The following is a 21469-nucleotide window of genomic DNA, read 5'->3' on the forward strand; positions in this document are numbered from 1 at the left end:
GCCTTCCGCCGGCGCCTCAGCACGGGGCGGGCCCGGCCCCGCTGTGGAGATTTTGTGTCGGTTTTTAATCTGATTTTGTTGTTGTTCAAAGAATGTGCTCTTCCCTGCCCCCCGCTCCTGCAAGATTAGAAAACGGTGCGTGCCTCGCTGATCTGTGAGGTCTGGAGCTCGTTTTCACCGTGAGTGTGGGTTGTGCCATGGGTTGTGCTGCTTCCTGGGCTGTGAAATCGTCAGAGAAACGAGCGATGTGCCCTGCGCTCGTGGACCTGTGCTGTGCTGCTGCCCCCTGAGCCCTCAGGACCTGCCTTTGCTAATCTGGAGCGGGTTTAACCCGAAAAGCAGTAACCCCACCTGAAAGCGAACCCAGCTCCACAACAGGTTTCTGTAGAAGTACAGTCACACGCTTTCTGTTGTAAGCATTTGCTCTGTCTATTTATTTATTTATATATATATTTTATTTATTTTTAACAGGGGACAGCGTCAGACACAGGAGCCAGGATGTTGAGACCTCTGAGGAAACTTCCGATGAGCGCATTGAAGTTATCAACACTCTGCAGCGAGGTAAACCTTTTTTTTTTTTCCTAAATTTTGACTCTTTTACTGTGAGGAAAAGAAGAAGAAGAAAAAAAAGTAAACATTTTCAGCTGGAGTTGGTATCTGAACAGCATGAATGAATTCATGTTGAAATTGGGCTTCTCATGGGTCAGAATGGGGAAGCTGTGTTTTCTTCTAACCTTTTTTTAGACACCTGTGGTTTGGATTACACAACGTTTTTGACTTAAATTTGTATTATTTAAACAAATACTTAGGCATATTTAGAATACTGTGGCTACTGACAACTTGTTTTGATAATATCATAGATTTTTACAAGAATTCCCAAATGATACTAGGTTTGGACTTGGTTTAAACAGTGATGCTACCATCTTCATACTTCTGCTTCCAACTAGGTGGCAGTTTGAGTTCATGTAAATATCTAATGAATGTCAGTTCCTGCAAGATCTGATTTGTATTTAGTTATTAGTTTTGCTGATGACATTTTTTTGTGTTCTTTTTTTCCTTCCGTTTTAGCATGCCTGTTTCAGGAAGACAAAAATCAAAGTCCTAAGCCTGACATGGCAGAACACTGGTCAAAGAAGCTACAGTTGTTCACCAGGTATCAGTTTAAAATATTTTGTCATTTCTCTCAATTTAATTTATGATTTAGTAGTAGGAATTCATTTTAAAACAAGTAAGATAATTCCTAAGTTTTACTATATTTTTGAGTCATTATTTATAAAATTTGTGTTTTCAAGTGCAGAATAGTTAATAGGATCAAGGCCTGAAAAGAAATGCTTTGTATTTCTTTTGTTTTCTCTGTAGGTGTACAGTATAGAGACTTTAGGAAATAAGAAAAATTAAACATAGAGATGGATAAAAAATCAGCTGTGAAGTGTGCTGGAACCCCTATCCAATTGCTTGAAGTATTAATCGGTTATCAAGTAGCTGATGATAGCCAGTGTGTTGGACAAGGGGTAATAAATCAGGAATCTGTGATTAAAGAGAAGGAAGTTCTAAGTTATCATTAGTCTATTTTCTTCACAGAGTTAGGGTAAAAGAGAATAAGAAGAATAAGGTGTGTGGAAAACAAAATTTCTATTAAAAGGAGTTTTTGCTGTTTTTTGAGTAGCAGCAGTGAGATAGAATGGAATCCAACTGATACAAATTAGCATTAGGAGTCAGGCATATTTTTTCCTGCAGTGTTTTAGAAGAAACTAGAGATGAAAATATTGGTCACTAGTGAGTAGCCAACTTCTATTTAAACACAATTTGCAGCTTATTTAGCAACTAAATAATGTATGAGAGGGGAAGTATCTTTTAAGAAAATACAAATTTAAAACTCTTCTTAGTCTAGGTCAGCTTTCTTTCTACCCAGGAAAGGTATTCAGATGAATTTCAGCATTGCAATTGTCTTGGACTGTGGCATGTTTTGTTACTGCTTCTGCAGAGTAAGATTTTGCTATTCAGTTGCTACTTTTCTGTGTTGGCTCTTTTGTGTTGTTTCTAAGTTTTGAAGAGTTTTATGTGTGAGAGAGAGCAAGAGAGTGAGACCTGTTGCAAATGTAAATATGTCTTTGAAGAAAATTGAGATGGGTAGGGATTAGGGGGATTGTCGTGAGTTGTGGCTTTGTCTGAATTGTTTTTGGTAAGCTTTTTAGGAGTTTTCTTAAATATACCTGATTTTGTTGAAAATCTGTTGCTTCTATGTTGGGATCAACCTGACAAATCTTTGTTCTGTTTGTTTCCAGAAGATGTTAAATCTCTACGTTCTGTCATTAATCCTCATATATCCAGGTATGTCATGCCAACTTACTCTCCCTATGTAACCGAGAGCAAAGGGAATTGATGTGGTACAATGTTGAGGGTTGTTGCTATTCCTGTTAATTAAGTGCATGTTCTAAATAACAGTTAATACTTCCTTAGTTTTAGATTTCTGACATTTTGGTGTAAAATGGTTGCTCATGTCAGAAGGGTCTTGGATTGGTAAAAATATGAGTCACATTCAAGATCAAAATCATAACCAATATTATAAAATATCATAATCTTTTTTTTTTTTTTTTTTAATCATAAAGTTTAAAATCATAACCACCATCAAAATTGACCTTTTAGAGAAACTCAAAGTCCACAGTGGTCACTGGTAGGTAAATGAAGGAAGGAATTTCTTGTCAACTGGACCACCACCATGGGCAGGACTGCATACTTTGTGTTTACAGGAGCACTCAGTCACAGAGATAAGGGCCTTCGTAGTGAGGTCAAAGTAATTAGGGGCTGAGCTGTCAAAGAAATGGCAGAGGGATGAAGCTCTTTTGGAAGACTACCTCTGTCTTGAGTGCCAATTCAGCTACCATTAATGGTGAATATGGGGGCTGACCACAAGCCTGTGGTGTGCAGAGTCAGTGAAGTAGCTTTGGTAGCCTCTGTGCAAGGTACTTCAGAAAAGAAGATTTGGATGAACAGAATCAGGGACAACTTCATGAGAAATTGATTGCTAGATTTGGTGCATAAAGAGTATAAATTCAGCAGACTGCTTTAGTTACCATGGCTTAGGGATAGGGATGGACAAAAGGTAATGGGGGTATTTCTCTGTGGAGAGGGCAGATGGGTGCAGAATGACGCCAAACTACTACAGAAGTGAAACATGTTAAACTGTTCCTATACTCTCAAATATCACCAATCTGAAGAAAATTTGCTATTTCAGTGCTAACATGCTTCAGGATCAGCATGTACGTTATATCAGTTAAGCAGTAGAGGAAAAATGTTATTCATTTTGTGTGATTCATCTTCATCATAATGGATATGAATTGTTTATGCAAGAACCAACATCACTGGAAAACAAAATTACCACAGTAAAGGTAATGTGTTTGTTTTATGCAGAATCCGCAACATTGGCATCATGGCCCATATTGATGCAGGGAAAACTACAACAACAGAGAGAATGCTGTATTATTCTGGATACATACGAACACTTGGAGGTTAGATTTTTTTTTTTAATTTTTTTTATTTAAGTGGCTTTGAAAGACTTAATATTAGCAATCATACACAAGGCAGTTAGGGATTGCTGGTGGAATTTTTATCATAGATATTTATTGTATCAAAAAAGTTGCGTTGCAATAAAGGGAAATTATAATGCATTTTCTATTACATTCTAACACAGTTGCATTTACATTCTAAGGCAGTTAAGAGCTCACAAATGCATTTTTTTTCTTTTATTTTTAGGTCACTCTGATTTGCTTAACATTTAATCAGAAGCTTTCCTTGTTTTACATATTGTTCATTGACTGTTTTGGCAAGGCTGTTTCTCCAGTTCCCTTTTGATGTGTTAGGGAACCAGATCACCAAAAAGTAACCATTTATTTTGGAAGCCCTAACACAGGGTGAATTCCTTGCAGCGTCAACTCTCTCAGAAATCTTCAATATTGAAAGGATCACGGCAGCCTTTATTTATGCTGCCTTTTGACCTTTTAAATTTAATTCTGTTTTCTCTACTGTATGAGAGCGTTAGAAGATACTTGGCTAGTGGATTGATTGAACTTGGTGGCAAGCTTGGCTGCATCTTTTTTATTAAAAATAATAAATTGCGTAGCTTTTTTAACATAAGTCTAGTTTTAACTTAATTAAGTTTTAACTATTACATTTTAAAATACCAGATCATATACAGCGAGTACAGCCAGTGTATTCAAAAGTGTGGTTTGTTCATGGTTTTGGACTTTGCTTTATTTTCTTAAGCTTCTCATAGTGATGTCACTTTAAATTTCTACACAGTGTTGTTCTTTGATTAAGAACATAAAATGTTGTTGGAATAGTTGGTCTTTGACTTGCAGAGTGTTTGTTGCTTAGACAGGGAGCCTGGGTAAATGAGCTGACATCGTTCTATGAACTAGGGCCGTTTTCATAGCTTGTACACGTACAAAACAGAAAGTATTTCCAAATTTCTCTCTCCACCTTTATTCCAGGACAACTTCAGCCTTTGAGTGATTTATATACCCAGCTGTAACCCTGCTTTCTGTTCACAGATGTTGATGATGGAGACACAGTGACAGATTTTATGGTACAGGAACGAGAACGTGGTATTACCATTCAGTCTGCTGCTGTTACTTTTGACTGGAAGGACTACAGAATCAATCTGATTGACACACCAGGTACTGTGCTTTAGTGGTACCCCTCTAACTAGGAGGGAGTAGATGAGGTGAGGTATTGCTGTGCCTAGGTCCTAGTTTTGAATGTGGTGCAATATTTAATTGGTTGAGTTGATGCAGTAAATAAACCTGTACTGAGCTCTGTTGACCTTGACAAATTATTGCCTCCTGGAGCCTGATCTGGCTTGTTTAAATTCAGAGCAGGTACAGTCGGTGTGCTTCAAGGGCTGGTGTGTGTATTTCTGTTAAAGTGGAGACAGGGTCATATTGACATGTTTTTTAGCATTTAAAAAAAAAATGTAGTGACCTGTAGGTATTGCCTGTTTTAGTTATGACAGTCATAATTCAAATGACAAATTTGAATTCTTTCAATTGTTTTTTAGGTCATGTGGACTTTACACTGGAAGTTGAGCGCTGCTTAAGAGTTCTGGATGGAGCAGTAGCAGTGTTTGATGCTTCAGCTGGTGTTGAGGTAAAAATGACTGGTAATGTTTTGTTTTGTTTTGTTTTCCTAATGACTTAAAAGATGCTGAAATAATAACAATAATACTTTGATGTTTCTATATGTTATCTACGTTCATGCATTGGTCAAAATTGAGCTTCAGAAAGCTGAACGTTTTAATTTTAAGTTATATAAGTGTACAGGAATTTCTCTGCTACCAAGAAGAAAGTAAGTGGGATTGCCACTTAAGTCTGTTTTTGTTGTTTGTAGGTTTTTTTGTTGCCTTTTTTTTTTGTTGCTGTCAATAAATGCAGATTACCATGAATGCTTCTGGCTAGCTCTATCACTAGAGAGAAATGAGCGTCTCATTAGATAATTCCATGTAAAGAAATAAATAATTTTCATCTGGAATTTCTTCCTCCCCAAAGACCTATTTAAATATGCCCATTGGAGCATAGTGCCTAAAAGGTGTAGGCAGGCTGGAATTTGAGTTTATAACGTGTATGGTTCAATTCTGTAGAAAAGTTCAATGTTTTGAATACAGTGTTCAGTTTACCATTGTATACGAGCCTGAACCCTCCCACACCCAACAACAAAAAATGAGAGCGGTGATTTTGTGTGTTTTGTTGTGTGGTGTTTTTTTTTTGTTTGTTTGTTTTGTGTTTTTTTTTTTTTTTTTTAAACGTGGGGATTTCTTGCATTATGTCCATGTATTGATAGGAGACCACTTCTGAACCTGAACTGATTTTCATATGTACCAGTTTTAACTTTTAAATAGAAATGACCATCACAAATGGCTCAGCAGTACACAAATTACCAGTGTAACCACAGCAGTTTTTAGTGTTGTTTGTGTAGCAACAGAAATACTTGCTAATGTGTACTTAAGCCTTGGCAATAAAGTCTTAAGCCTAAACATTACTGAGTTCTTTCAGCATAGATCCCCTGTAACACTTCTCTCTGTGTTACCTTTGTTATGTTACTTTGTGCCCTTAGTGGAGGAGGGGACATGGTGACAGCTGAGGGAAGAGCTGTGATGAAGTTGCTTGTGAAGTTCATACACTTTGCTAGATAAGGGGGTGTCATAACGCCTTCAGCACAGTTCCCTTCTCTACTCTGAACTCAGTCCCTCAGCAGCGGCAGTATAAGATGAAGATATTGGGGGGCGTATAGTTCAACTATAGTATTAATGTTGCTGTTTTGTTAATGTTGCTGTTTTGTGTCTTTGTATAGGCACAAACTCTGACAGTCTGGAGGCAAGCAGACAAACATCAGATACCACGAATCTGCTTTTTAAACAAGATGGACAAAAACAGGGCAAGGTATTTATACAGTTATTTTAGTCCCTCTTAAAAACCTTGTAATAGTATCTAATCTAATCAAGATTAAGTTGTTTTGTTAAGCACAGAGATAGTAAATTATGTTAATGTATCCTACATGTATACATATTTTCAATTATGCAGATGCATGTTTTTGTGTAATCGTAGGATTAATTTTTACAATAAGTAAGGAAAAGTAAACCAATTTTACTGTATCATTAAATTTATTGTAACTTAATATCTGTTGTTTTGATACAGCTTTACATATGCTGTTGAGAGTATCAAACAAAAGTTGAAGACAAAACCTTTGCTTTTACAGGTAAGCGTAGAAATTAAGCTTAGGAATTTCTCTGCTTTTCTTTTGAATGGAACTTCCTTCTTAATTTTCTGCAACTCTCTAATTCTAATTGCAGTTGCCCATTGGGGAGGCCAAGACTTTCAGAGGACTGGTTGATGTTGTGACTAAGGAACAAATAATTTGGAAACCTACTTCTGATTTGGATGACGGAAAACATTTTGAGCAAAAGCCACTGCTAGAGACTGATGATCCCAACCTGTTCCAAGAAGTCCAGGATGCTAGAAATACCTTAATAGAACAAGTAAAGTTCTAAAGTAAATACATAATACATTTAAAACTGTTATTTAGAACAGTAGAAAAAATTAAGCTGAAAGGGACCTCTTGATACATCTAGTGCAGTGGTCTGATAAAAACAGGACTAACTTCAGCATTAGATCATGTTGTTATGGGCCTTGTTCAGCTTAGTTTTCAGGGTCTCTAGGGGTGGAAATTACAGTCTAGGCAGCATATCCCAGTGTTTGATTGTCCTTGTAGTGAAGTGTTGTTTGGCAGTGTTTCTTGTCATTTCCTTGCGCGCCCCTGTAAAGAATCTGGCCCTTTTCCCTGAAACAGTCCCACCACCAGTTCAGGTTGTAGGTAGTAGGAGGCAGCATTTAACATCCTTTGTTTTCCTCTTTAGATGACCTTTTTTAGATGGTCATCTCTCTGGGTCTCCAGCTGCAATCCAACATACCACCTTACTAATATCCCCCTGGATTTCTCACCATTTATCAGTCACTCTTGTGAGAGGGAACCTAAAATCAAAGTCTAAGATGTGGCTTCACAAGTGCAAAGTGATAAGTCCTTGCCTTGACCCACTGGGTGTACTCTTGCAGTATGCAGTTACCATTTGTCACTGCAAGGGGACGCTGCTGACTTAGGCTTGCTGGTCCAGCAGGACCCTCAGGTTGTCTTCTGCAAAGCTATTTCCTAGGTAGTTCGTCCCCATTCTGTGTCAGTGCATGGATTTGTTCCGTCCCAGGCACAAAGTTCTGCATTCGTTCTTGTTGAATTTCCCACTTTCTTCACTTAACTCTACATCTGTCAAACGTCTGATGGCAAAACACACTAAATAGAGAGAGTCAGACTCCCTGGCTGCACAATACATATGCAAAATGGAAAATACTCCTTAAAATTCTTAAAAACTAAATTTAGTATTAAGATGGCTAATGTGGAATCTTTTGCCATCCTAGTTGTGAAAAAATACTTGGGACATTCACATGAGGCCTAGCACATGGGACCCGGACCTGTGGGGTATCTGTATCCTGGAGTGGCAGCTAGAAGCTGGATGGGATGTCACAGTCTGTTCAGAATGACACTAAATGCTGTGCAAGAGGCAGCTGAATCTCACCATAAACCTTTTTCCGGATCCATCCAGAAAGTCCATGATAACTTGTATGAGATAACAAGAATATATTTGTTTTCCATAAATTGTCATGCTGTATAGCTAAGAAATTGCAATAGAAACATGATCTGTTTGATACTGGGATCCTAACATGCTTCCCACAGATGAGACAGTATAGAAGAGGTAAAGAAAGGAAGAATAATAAAGTAGGAGTTAACTGCCTGTTAAACAGTGCAGAACATTTGGAATAGTCTGTCCAGATTGTTTTTCCTCTCTCAGCTGGCATTATGAAATCCCAAATTGTTCTGTGTGATTTATGTAACGATACAGAAAAGTTAGTTGCACTTGAGAGATTCCAGGCAATACTTCTCTCCCATTAAAACAAGTTATTTTACATTCTGTTTGCTTTTATTCAGTCTAAAACTGCAGTCGCTTTTATATGGCCCACAAGTGTAGTAGTGATTATATTTGACTGTTTACTGCTATAAATGAAAATATGGGAAGTTTAAAAGTTACATTTGCCTGAGGTATTGATCCATTTTGCTGGAAGACCTGCCTTCCATGCAACTTTGGAAAATGTGCAAGTGCATAGACAGAGGATGCTGGACTTTCAGTTTCCTTTGAAACACCTGTCAGAGAGATCCATTCAGTATTGCATCAAGTTCAGCAAAACACATATGCAATCTAGTTTTCTAAATATGCAGGTTTTAAGTGGGAGTGTTATTACTCAGTCTGTCCTTTTAAAAAATTTGTTAGATGGAAAGCTTCATAAAACAGTGTTGATTTTGTTTGGTCCTGTCCTGCTCCTTTCACTCTTTCATTTCCAGTCCTTTCCTGAAGCAGGAAGAGGCGGGCCAGGGCTGTGATAACTGAGATAACTTTGTGTTCCTAAAATATTTTTTACCCTGCTTTCTATTCTATTAATATTCTTTGTATCACAAATAATGTAAAATTTAGTAGTTTGACTACTAATCATCTTGTAAGCTTGCCTTTCATTTGACTAAATGAATGTTTTCCTTTATCTCTTACGTTTTTCCTATTGGCTTAATTAGATTTCTGAATGAATTAATTTCAGAAATCGCTTCAGACGTCTGAAATGAGTCATTTCAGTATTTGGTTAATTGCTGTCATAGCCACTAGAAGGAGTGTAGTGCCTTAGGGTTGTAGCAGGTGTGTGGTAGTACAAAGGTGTATATGAGACAATGTTTGAAATGTATTTAATTATTTTAAAGCTAATTGGAACAGCTTGAAAACACAAAAGATCCGTTGGACTTTTGAGCCGCTGACATGAAGGTTAAAATGCCCTGAAAGCTTGCCTATTTTTTTCCAGCTGGGTCTGTTCTCTCACAAAAGTTAATTGCTGGTTACTTCAGACTTCACCTTGTTTACAGGTCTGAAATATATTCAGTTATATACTTGTGATGACACTATATGGCTGCAGGCTTTTTCGGGTTCAAGGAGATGTACAAGCATTTTCTTTCCCACTGATGTTTTATCTGACAGCAGCTTTATGAAGCTGATAGTTCTCCACCCACCCCATGTTTTCCTGAAACCTTTATTTGCATAGATTTCTTTGTAAAATTGGTTCCCTAAAGGCTCTTGCTTTTTTCTTTTGGGGAGATTTGTTCTGCAGAAGTAGACCAAGAGCCCTGAAGCACTGGAAAGGACTGTAAAAGCTTGTCCTACCTAGCACATGCTAACAAGCAGAAAATAATTAAAATCTTCTTTTTTATTATTTAACACACTTTCCTTAGCTATTACAATAGTTACATTTTTGTTGAGAGAAGGGCAAACTTTTATTGTGTAAAACTAAATTCTGTAATATAAAGGAAGGATTTTATTTTTTCATGTGAAAAGGCTAATGACTTTTGTAAAACTGGGAAAAGGATCTATAGGAGTTGGGTTGGAATCTGAGATATGGAATGCATCGTCAGTATTGTTTAGTTTGAGTTTGATACTTGGTGTCTTTAAAGTCTTGATTCCTATTCTGTTTAGCTGCGTTTTCTAAATAAGTAAGACTTGTGACTCATCTGTGAAACTGCTGTATACCAAATAGTAAAACAGAGCTATTCTGTTGAAGGTTGCAGATCTGGACGATGAATTTGCTGAACTGGTTCTAGGAGAATACAGTGAAAATTTTGACATAATACCAGCTGACAAGGTAACTTTTACCTTTCATTATCTACAAATAAGTTATTACTAGCTGTCATTCTGAATATCAGGGCTACTTATTTTTATTTTTTTGGCACATGAAGATTATGATTTTGCAGATGTGAAATTTTTAATCAACAAATCACTAGCTTTTATAGTACTTTGAATTTAAGACAAAGTACATTCAAAATTAGTATGAGTTATATATGATAGTGAACTAACAGTGATTCTCAAACATGTTAAACAAAACTACCAAAAAAAAATAGTTTAACCTTTGTTAAGGATGATTTTTATTGACATTTTGGATGCTGAAAAGACTCTAGGGAAAGGCGAATGGAATTTCCAAGTAGAGTCAACCCGGTTTGTCTGAGCTCCTGAAAGTAGCACTTCAGTTACTGTAAATTAGTTGGGCTTTCAGGCGTTGCATGTTGAAACTGGTGAAGTAAAACTTTCCAAATAAAAAGGAATATTAGAAAAAGAACATGAGCAGATGTACCTCGAATGTTTAGAAATCTTAAAAACAGTGGCTTTTATTTTAGCATCTAAACATTTGGATATGTGGTTCATTTGGAGTTGAGCAAGTGATGTTATGTTTGGAAACATACCTCTAAATGTTTGGGGTTTTATATTGTTAAATAAATATGGGACTGCACAGCAAGTACGAGAAGTGGTACACATGGGTAGTCTTGTTGACCTTAGTAGGGCTTCTCATGATTCAGGCTGTGGTCCTGCCTCACTGTTTATGGTGGCAGAGCTGACCTACGTTTCTATCCAAAACCCTTTTAGTGTAAAGTCTGTTTTTTTCAAAAGAAAATTTATTGTGTTTGTGCTTTAAAATTAACTTTTAGGTACACAAAAACTTCAAATATTTTTATAATAAACAAACACTAAAATAAACAAACTAAAAATTAAAATCAAACAAAACCTGTGCTAGCAGACCAAACTGTAACTTTACCTGCCCAGTATGGATTTAGAGCACAATGAAGAGACTTTTGTAGGTGAATTTAGAAACACAATCTCATGTGATCTGATTGGAAAAATGGTAACCTTGCTAAAACATGTTTTTTTTAATGTAAAAGTGAATGAATGATTCTTTTTTTTTTTTTTTTTTTTTTACTATTAATATCATATTTATGCTTGTTGAGTTTGTGTTGGAATACATGGCCTTTCACAGTAAGGTTGCTATGGAAGACTGGCTTGCATAAATAAAATGAGAACTTAAAAATATAATACAAAATATTGTCTAAAACAAAAGAACATAGGAACTTTTACAAGTTGAGAAGTGGAAGCTGACAGAACTCATCAGCAATGTGACAGTAACTTCTTTAAATGAAAAGACCAATAAAAATAACTGTTTTTAAAAACCTGTGTGTGCAAGAGGAGTTGCTGCAAGCAGTTCTTCCCCTTCCCATTTGAGGCAGAGAAGTAGCTTGGCTGTACATCACCTGCTGATGTGCTGCAGGTTGGAGTGCCCTGAGAGGGCAGTATGTACAGTCTGTTACTCAAGACCTATGTGGATAGCTATATTTATGTTTATTACCTGTCATGCACATTGCTTGCCATAGCCCAGTTATTCTCAAGCAGTTGCTGGAATCACTTTCTAAATGCTTATTGCTAGCTGCAAAGGCTGCTGATTACATGATAGTGATTTATATGTCAGTGGTGTTTTAGTACGCTGTTTAAGGTCTGTTGGTTTGTCCTTGTGCTTTTTTTACACACTGATAGATGCACTGGCAGACAGACACACTGATTTAATGAAGTGAAAAGGCACTCTTTACCTGTAGTAAACATTTTATTTTCTGTCTTTCCTTTTCTATAAATAAAAGGAAAAAAATAAATGAGCTTGTCATTTCCTAGATATGTGAACAGCAAGCAATATCCAAGAGCTGAAATGCCATTTAAGGTTAAAGTGTGGTTTGTATGTTAACAGAAAATTACTTTTTTTGCAGCTACAGTCTGCTATACGCCGGGTCACACTAGCTCAGAAAGCAGTACCTGTACTCTGTGGCAGTGCACTGAAGAACAAAGGAGTACAGCCTTTACTGGACGCTATTACGATGTACTTGCCCGCACCTAATGAGCGATCATATGAGTTTCTGTAAGTACAAGAAGAAAGGCAGTGTCAGCAAAAAGGAAAACGAGTAGGAGAGCATAAAAGGAGAAAATTTAAAAAAAACATTAAGAAACCATTAATATCTTTAAAAATGCTTACTGCTGTTAGATGTTAAATAACAGTAAAGATGTACAGACTTAAAAATATTCTCAAGTACTGAACCTGCTCTGGCCAGTGCTACTAAAATTGCATGCGTATCTCTAATTGCCAAACTTGCAATTTTAGAACTTAAAATCTATTTTTAATCTGAGGATACCGGCGTTTTACAACGGGGGTCTACGGATCATCTCTAATATTGGCTAAGGTATATGGCCTCTTACGCATTCTTTTGGAGCTGGCACTGCTTAGGTTAATATATTTTGTATAAATTACATTGTATTTTTGTTGGTTTTTTTTGTTTGTTTGTTTTAAGAAAAATCTGCCTCTGCTAATAGTGCAATAAGAAACACGCAGCTTCTTAAGTGAGTGGGTATTTATGTAAACGTGAGCTTGAAGAATATTAATCCTACAAGTATGCTTTTTGTTGTGGTTTCTGTTTTGTAGGCAGTGGTACAAAGATGACCTGTGTGCCCTAGCGTTTAAAGTCCTTCATGATAAATGTCGTGGACCACTGGTTTTCATTCGTGTTTATTCAGGTTCACTGAAACCTCAATCAGCTGTATATAATATTAACAAAAGTTGCACGTGAGTAAGAGTAAGATGTGCTTTAGTGTAACATCGTAATGTCTGTTAGTCATGAAATATTCAAGAATTTCATTTGTAGGGAGAGAATAAGCCGTCTGCTCCTGCCTTTTGCTGATCAGCAAATTGAAATACCATCACTAATGCCTGGCAACATTGCCCTTACTGTTGGGTTAAAACAGGTAATTGAAAATACTTTATTCTGAAAGAAAGTTTGTTTCACTAGTGTGCTTTGTACTTCTGTGATACTGTATCTCAAACGTGTTCTTGTCTTGATTGTTGTGAAATACATAAGCTTACTTTATTTGAAGTATATGTATACTTCCTCCTAAAATCAAAAATTACACTGTGCAAATGTTGGTAATAGACCTGGGAGATGCAGGGCTGATTACATGGAAAGCATTGAACACTGAAGCTGTAGGGCTCTGAACTTACGTTTATATTGCAACTCTCACAGTACCAATGCTGTGTAAAGCCATGGAGAGACCTCAGTGGAAAGGAGAGTGATGTTGCAAATAAGTTAACCAAAATCAACAGTTTAAGTTCAAGAATGTTTGTTTCATACTTCTCTTAGATGGCTTACTAATACAGTGTTTCAGTGCCTGAATAGGCTGTGTAGGTATCATTTGCACAGATTTTTGAAAATGTGACCAATTTTAGCATTCATAGGCAAGATTTCTTTTACCAACACTGTATTTTGTGGCTTTATATCTTGACTGCTATGCTAGATTTAAAATCTAGTGAGCAAGACAAAGAAATATCAGTCTAAGCTTGAGCACATATTTTCATCTTCCAGATCAGTCTAATTATTTGTGTAGAGAAGTTACAGTAATCGTTTATAAATCAGCGGAGTGTAGCGCAGATGGTTTTGAGGAAGAGAAATGATCAGCTTTTGGTTTAATTGTTTTGTTCTCTCCTCCCCCTTCCTGTCACCTGTGGGTCACTGGGGGTTGACATATAGAGTGCCACTGGAGATACCATAGTGTCATCGAAGGCTTCAGCTGTAGCTGCAGCACAGCGAGCTGGAAGGGATACTGGCAGAGAGCGGAGGAGTGGCAGCGATGTGGAGAGTCTTCTGCTGGCAGGTGTTGAGATTCCTGAGCCCGTCTTCTTCTGTACCATTGAACCTCCTTCAATGGCCAAGCAACAAGGTACAGTGTAGCTACGTGAAAGTATTTTAGATTATGGTTGTCAGTATCCTTATTTTATTATTAATGTGTTTTTTTGTGTGTGTCTGGAAAACGTAATAACTACTAATTTTGAAAGAAGACCTGGAGGCATTTGTCTCCTCTTTACTATCATGCTTAGTTTTGCTACAGTCATGCAGATTTGCTGTTCCTACTGTCTCTGAGTACAGTTAACCTTGAACTGTTTTTTTTTTTTCAGTCAGCATTTGCTGTTATATGCTGTAGTGTAACTCTTCACTTAGCAAGAGTCTAGTTAGGGTTCACCCATGCAGTGTGACCTTTAATCTTAACTGCCCTTCCCAGAGAATCTGTACCAGAACACCTGATTGCTTCACTCTTTGAAAATACATCCTCCAACACTCTGCAACTTCATTCCAGCAAAGCTGAGCATGATTGATGGTGAAGGGAAAGGAAAATCAAGTCCTACTGTAGTCTAGTGGAATGGAGCAAGGCGTAATGTAGGTTTGGAACCACCCGCCCACAGGCTGAGCCAGTGGGTTGTGAGGTGTCTCAGTTGTTTTTTCCTCAAAGTCTGTAAAATGAATAAATGCAGTTTCAGCTGTGAGTCTATTTTTGAGTCGTTGCTTTTTTATAGCTGCTTTCTTTGGCAGTTGAGCAACATAATGGGGAATCACAAAAAAGATTGGCATTTGAACCTTTTCTTGTTGAACTCATCTTAATATGTAGGTAAATCATATAAGAGCTGGCTGACAATTCTTCTCGTCTATAAAAAAGGAGCGGTACTTTTTACTGAGTTGTTGACGCACTGGCATGTTCAATTATGTCTTTATGTAAGTGCCAAATATGACTTGGAAAATTGTACTCTTATGATTAAATTTTAACTATTCTTTACAGTAAGCCATTATTTTTAAGTGGGACTATATTTTTTTATTTAAAAAGCTCCTTTCTCCAAAAGTTGCACAGAGTGCAACAGAGCTCCTGCTTGGTGTCATTAAATTTTGCTACTTAAGAAATTAAATCAATCATGAAAGCTCTCCTTAGCATGCAATTAATTTACTGGAGAGAGTAAGAAGTTACAAGTTGCTTGTAATTTGAGTTGTCTTTGTCTACAAAAGATATGCTTCTCCATGGTCCTTTTGATTCCTTCTGAGAATAAAATATGACTGTAGGAGGAAAGTGATGTTTAGGCTTTATTCTGATTCTCATATTACCGGAGTCTCTTTAGAGATTTTTGAGTGTTTGATGTTTACTTACAGACTTGGATAATGCATTGAGCTGCCTTCAGCGTGAAGATCCAAGCTTAAAAGTGAAGCTAGATCCCGACACAGGACAAGTAAGATGAATCTTCTATTCATCATCTCATAATCAAATTTTATTTTAGAACAGTCAAGACCACTCCTTCGGTTAGTTGTTTGTTTTTTAGCATATTGAGGTTCCCTTGAATGAGAAGGACTCTCTAAATGCCTTCGTATCATGTACAAAGCTGTATGCCTCAAACTAAAATTGAGTCACGTGCAATTTACAGAATAAAGGAGGACTTCCCATGCTCTGCATGTTTCTGACAGTTCTTCATGAGCTTAGAAGAGTTTGAATTATGTACTCTGTAAGCTAACGTAATATGTTCTTTTTTTTTTGTAGTGGTCTTACAGCAGTAATTGCTATTTCACTTAGGGTGTTTGGATGACTTAAAGTAGTCCTGTTTTCTTCTCTCTAGGCTCCTTAGAATTTGAAATACTTTTAAGAAGCTATTAAAAGCTTGTGAGTCCTTGTTTAAACAACACTTTAAAAGCTTGATAGGTTTGCAAGATTTTCTACCTCTCTCTTAACTTTCATCTTACTAGACTATTCTTTGTGGCATGGGAGAACTACACATAGAGATCATTCATGACCGAATCAAACGTGAATATGGAATAGAAACTTACTTGGGACCTCTTCAGATAGCCTACAGAGAAACCATCCTAAATGCTGCACAAGCCACAGGTAAAGGAGTGAATGGGTAAATGTAAGGAGCATCTTGTATCTGGTTCTGTTCCTTGATTTACTTGAAATGACCTTTAATTAGGCTCAACTACTTAACTTTCATCTGAAAGTTACTTATATGTATTAGTTTTTTCTAAATGTGTGTTGTTTTTTTTGTTTGTTTGTTTTGTTTTGTTTTGTTTTGTTTTTCCCTGCAGATGTATTGGATAAAACAGTAGGAGATAAACGACACTTTGTAACCACAGAGCTAGAGGTGAGGCCCAGGTTGGCAGACAGAGCAATGACAAAACCTGCTATTGAGTATGCTCCAAGTGTCATTGAAATGCTACCGAAGGAACTTCAGGGAGCTATAGAAAATGGAATCACAAATTCATGCATTCAAGGTAAAGAGGTGCTATGACAGCTATACTGGCATAACTTTTCGCCGTATTTTTCTAAGAAGCAATTCAGTGTGTTTCTAGGAGGGGAAAAATCGCTTTGGTAGCTTGAAAACTAAAGTTTATTACCTGTTAATGCTGGATGCAAAGGAATATTCCAGGAGTATCTTAACTACAAAAATTGCCAAACACTCTTTTTGCCATGCTGGCAATTGAAGCCAGAATGCCTTTGGTTTTAAACTTGATTTCTAATAAATCATTCAACAATGATTAAAAATCCTTGAATTTGATGTGGGTTTTTTGATCTATTTTTTTGATAACAAATAAGGCTTTTGCTTGATGGACATCAGAACACAGCGGTGTGATTGGAACTGGTTTCTGAGGCCAACATTTAAATATCACACTTCTATAAGTTACTGATTTTTTTTCCTGATTTTCACTATGTTAAATCAGTGAAAGAATACGATAAATAGTCTTATGTAATTAAAAGTCTATACTTGAAATTTGCTCTAAAGAGCTGTCTTTCACATTTAATTCAAAACAAGATGTGTTTAATAATTCGTGGCCTAAACACTCTCCCTCACAGCAAAATTAACAAGTAGTTGATTAATAAATAAGAATTAATGCAGAATAGGCAGCATGTGGTGTTTCTTTTCCGTGTTGCTTTGAGTTGGAAAGTGTTCTTAACTCTGGCTGTGGAATGAGTCTTGATTATAGTCAAGTGATATAGTTTTATATCTAGTGATATAAAATTAATACTGCTGAGGGCTTTCTTCCTTTTTAAATAAATGAATCTGGCCATGTTTTCTGTAGGAAAAAAAAAAAAAGCTCTGTGTTTTTTTTTTTCCTTAGATGCAGTTCAAGCCTTCCATCCTGTCTAATGCACTTTGTGGTCTGGTTGAGAGCCCTCGTCTGGAGGGAGATAACCTATCTAGGTTACTAGAGAAGCAGTTCATCCTTTATGGAATTGAGTTAACCTTGCAGGGGGGTTGGTATTAGGCATTTGCCGTGATCACACTCTGTTGAAAATGAAAGTACAGAATATACTCTCGCTTTAGGTTAAACAAAAGGTTTCCTTACTTTTTCAGATGAGGTCTTGTTTCAACAGATACATTTTACATATCTCAATGTATTAAAAAAATCGTTTGGGAACAGCTATCTGAATGAGTGCACTCAGGAACTTTAAATTCTGACCGTTAACTGTTTTTGGTAAAGTGAATAAGAACGTATAAGTCTACATTCCTTTTTCTCTTTTGGCAAAGCTAGGTAAAGTCATGAAACAAGGAATAAGACAAATAGTCATGCCTTTAGGCATAGCAAAGAGAAGAGGAAGGGAGGGAGAATTCACGAGAGACTCCAAATCAATCCTGATTTTTTTTTCCCCCTCTGCATGTCCTAATACTCTGAAAAAAAAATAAAAGCCTGTTTTTTCTGTATGCTTTTTTCTTTCTTTTCCTTGCTAGGACCCTTGCTAGGATTCCCAGTTCAGGATATAGATGTGACAGTGCAATCAGTGACAATGCATCCTGACACCTCCCACACAATGGTATCAGCTTGTGTCTCCCGTTGCTTGCAAAAGGTACAGCAAAACCTGAAGTTGTTGTTGAACACAGTAGCATCAGGTATCACAGGGAAAATACATGTGTATCAGTATCTGGTAATTGTTCTTGGACAGTGTGACAACCCTGGCTTGGGGATTTTATAGCTTTTGGAAGCAGAGAATCAGAGTGAGTGGCAGTATTAGCTTACATTATGTAAGCATTTCTTATGTCAATTTTCTAAAAAAAAAAAAAAAAAAAGATTCAGCATAATTCTCCTTGCCTTCCATGTAGGCTTTGAAAAAAGCTGGTATACAAGTACTGGAGCCCCTGATGAACCTCGAAATCACAGTAAGTGAAGATCATCTCAGTGCAGCGCTTGCTGACCTTGCGCAACGGAGGGGCAGTGTTCAGGAAATCCAGAGTCGTCAAGATAACAGGGTTGTGGTTGCTGCTGTTCCACTAGCAGAAATGATGGTATGTGGTTACCTTAATGCATAAAAACGCTTCACAGGCTTCAGATCGTTTTCCTTCTTACAGATGATTGAATTTGGAATGGATTTTTCTAATTATATTTCAGTTATTGAAAGACTGAAGGAAGTTATTCAGAGGGGTAGCAGTGTGGTAGTGCCTATTTGGCTACTGCACTTGCAAACCTAGCAGTATTTTGGGCCTGACTCAGTTTGTTAACCAGTATGTTTTCAATTTTAAGTCAGAAATAGTAAAAAAAAAAAATTAAAAAAGGTTTTAAAGAGAATAGAAATTTTTTTTTAATTAAAAAAAAAAATGAAATTACTAGGTTAATTTACTTGTGTGTGTTGCACTTTAATACTGTAATATGAAATATATATATACATGCATATATATATATATACTATGTTGCAGCATACTTATTACTGTTTGTTTTTCTCTGGGCCCATAACAATTCTGTGATAATTTATCTTCTGTTTTTCCTAAACTAAGTGACATATGTTCTCTGTTTTGTGCAGGGCTACTCAACCGTTTTGCGTTCTCTAACATCAGGCTCAGCAACCTTTACTTTGGAGTTAGCCAGTTATCAAGCCCTGAACAGCCAAGAGCAAAGTGCACTTCTGCAAAGGAAGATGGGGTTGGTGTGACCATTCTGCTCTGCAAAGGAAGAAGATTGTCCTGTCTTCCCTGTTAAATATTTTCAGGAGACTGTTCAGATAGACAAGTATGTTCTTCTGTGATGAACTCGTGATAAATGGTGAGTGAGCTGCTGAACGAAGGAACTGTGCTATTGACTGTCCGAGGGAAGGTTCAAGAGACTCTGTTCTTCTGGCACAGGCTTGTAATTGCAAAGCAGCTGAACCAGGGATGGAGCTGCAATCTGCTGCTTTGGCAGTCCTTATCTTACAGACATCTACAATGAGAAGTAACGGGCATTCCTGTGAAGAGGATTTATATTATTAAGTGCTATAAAGACTGTTTCTTACTTTACTAAGTAAAGTTTGTGAAGCTTATGGCTACAGATAAATACAGTTCTGCTACGCTGTATTTGAGTTCTTTTCAGTTAACTACAAGAATATGGTTAAGAAGCAATTTGAACTCTACAAATATAAATATTCCTGTAGTGTTAGAAACCAACTCGGAACAGAGTTCAGGACACTGGATGCAACTTTTGCCTGAGTTTGCTTTACTAAGTACCTGAAGTGCAGGCTTCTGTACATTGAGTAAGATCTGCTCAAAAAATACAAGAAAGGCAGAGTTCTCCCCCAGCAGCAATCCCCACCTACCATCTTGGATATGTTCGGGGAGGATTTCTTTTGACCTTTAAGAATGATTGATATAAGCTTTAAGTGGTTCTGATTTGCTGTGTACTACAATTAACTTGTGATTTGCAATTCTGCAATTATCAACATAAGTAGCAAATGACAAGACACTTTTAAATAAAAATGATCTGCTCTTTATCTGAACAGTATCTTTATTTTTTCCCCCACCTTTGGTATGTAAAGTATCAAGTTCCAAGATTTCACAGTGAAGAATACCTCTCATGAAAGCATGATATGGGACTAATCCCATTATACCTAATTAAAACAAACAAACAACATTGTTTTTACTCCAAGAAGAATGCCAAATAACTTTACTTAAAAGTGAAAATTTTAAGTCTTTGTTCACCGATCAAACCACGTGTACACATGTTCACAATCCAGAGGCACTTCAGGTTGTTGAGCAGACGTCTCTGAAGCAGTTATCACCCTCTTGCTTCATGGGCACAGTACCCAACAAAGAGAGGTTCAGCTGCTATGCCACGTCTGTTAAAAAACAAAGTGGAATATGTATGATTAACCAAATAATGGACTAGTGATACAGGCAGGAAGAGAGATACTGGCACTCTGCTTTAATCTGCTTCGTGTAAACAAAATAGATGGCCTGCTTAGGGAGTCAGAAGGGCCCTGTTTGATGGCTGGCTGTGCAGAATTATCAAGCTAAGTACAGTTCTCTGATTCAGTCAGTTGCACCAGAATAATAGAAAATGGGTTGAAAAGCTTCAACTCAGGGCCTGTGAGTTTTGCTATGCTGAAAAAATTATTGCTATTATTGAAGAGGAGTAATGAATGTAAAAACATAAAAATTGTTTCCATTTACATACTCCTCTCCAAACCTAACATTTCCTTCATATGCAGTTGTAACTGTCCTTTTATTCAATTTATTACTTTGGGAAGATTAGCTTAATAAAAGGTCTCTTGCCAGACAGATGCACTTAAAAAAAACACACACACACACACCAAATACAAAAAATTAGTAAGATACTATGAAAGATGTTTCAGAAAGAAAGTAGTGATAGTCAAAATTCTGCTAAAAGACGTCTAGGTCTCTGTTTCCCTTCTCCCATCACTATTCCTCTGTATTTTGTGCTTCTGTATCCTACTCCAGGAAGCTGAGTTTAGATCTGATTAGTAGCTGCTTTTATAGTACTATTTCAGTAGCATTTACTCTGCATTCAGATAAGATTTACCATTCTTCTGCTGACTTTGATATAGATGTTAAATTTCTACCTACTCTTTTCCTTGCTGCCTGATATCCAGATGTACACAGTTGCCTGAAATTGCCTGAAAGTAGCTTAAGGGAAATGTACAAGTGCAGGGAGCTGTCTTTATCTTGTCCCTGCGTTCCCCATCTCTCATGCTACACGAGTAACTTACCACAGTCATCTGGACCAGCTCCCTTTGCTGCAGGTACTGCACAGGTATCAGTGTTAAGGAAGAGGATGGAGAGGCTGCCACAACTAACCTAAGTCTAGGAACATCATGACTTAGTTCGCTGTAAAACCTTGATCCCAGTAGCACAGCCACCACACTGTTCAGTTTTATCAGCATTCCCCCTGAGCCCCAGCAAGAGATATA

The 21469-nt window shown here is 37.0% G+C and overlaps 2 protein-coding genes across 4 annotated transcripts in view; one reads left to right on the forward strand and one right to left on the reverse strand.

The window, feature by feature from the left end:
* On the forward strand, window positions 1-20038 carry GFM2 (GTP dependent ribosome recycling factor mitochondrial 2). Of its 3 annotated transcripts, none has more exons than XM_084503429.1 (21): window positions 1-135; window positions 472-561; window positions 1069-1153; window positions 2286-2331; window positions 3412-3509; window positions 4551-4676; window positions 5057-5145; window positions 6346-6434; window positions 6690-6750; window positions 6845-7030; window positions 10194-10274; window positions 12214-12362; window positions 12921-13061; window positions 13141-13240; window positions 14020-14209; window positions 15463-15539; window positions 16048-16186; window positions 16384-16569; window positions 18027-18142; window positions 18396-18578; window positions 19091-20038. In XM_084503429.1, exons 2-21 carry the CDS (start codon window positions 499-501, stop codon window positions 19217-19219), a joined length of 2334 nt encoding a protein of 777 aa, XP_084359555.1. In that variant the 5' UTR covers window positions 1-135; window positions 472-498; the 3' UTR covers window positions 19220-20038. The 3 variants fall into 3 exon arrangements, with proteins under 3 accessions (XP_084359555.1, XP_084359556.1, XP_084359554.1); XM_084503430.1 differs by having other exon boundaries at window positions 49-179; XM_084503428.1 differs by lacking the exon at window positions 1-135 and adding an exon at window positions 137-378.
* HEXB (hexosaminidase subunit beta) overlaps window positions 20006-21469 on the reverse strand; it is a gene marked incomplete at its 5' end in the record, with an annotated part of 16137 nt that continues 14673 nt past the window's right edge. The window contains one exon of the mRNA XM_084503436.1: window positions 20006-20377. Coding sequence (XP_084359562.1) covers window positions 20317-20377 — 61 coding nt within the window. The 3' untranslated portion in view covers window positions 20006-20316. The remainder of the gene's footprint in view (window positions 20378-21469) is intronic.

This window comes from Aythya ferina (genome assembly GCF_964211825.1).
Source record: "Aythya ferina genome assembly, chromosome: Z".
NCBI classification, from domain to species: Eukaryota; Metazoa; Chordata; class Aves; order Anseriformes; family Anatidae; genus Aythya; species Aythya ferina.

Excerpts from the sequence above, each read along its gene's own strand:
- GFM2 (XM_084503429.1), top strand. The coding sequence starts at position 499 with ATGTTGAGACCTCTGAGGAAACTTCCGATGAGCGCATTGAAGTTATCA. Across the intron at positions 6,435-6,689 it reads ATGGACAAAAACAGGGCAAG|CTTTACATATGCTGTTGAGA; the intron begins GTATTTATACAG and ends GTTTTGATACAG. Across the intron at positions 10,275-12,213 it reads ACATAATACCAGCTGACAAG|CTACAGTCTGCTATACGCCG; the intron begins GTAACTTTTACC and ends CTTTTTTTGCAG.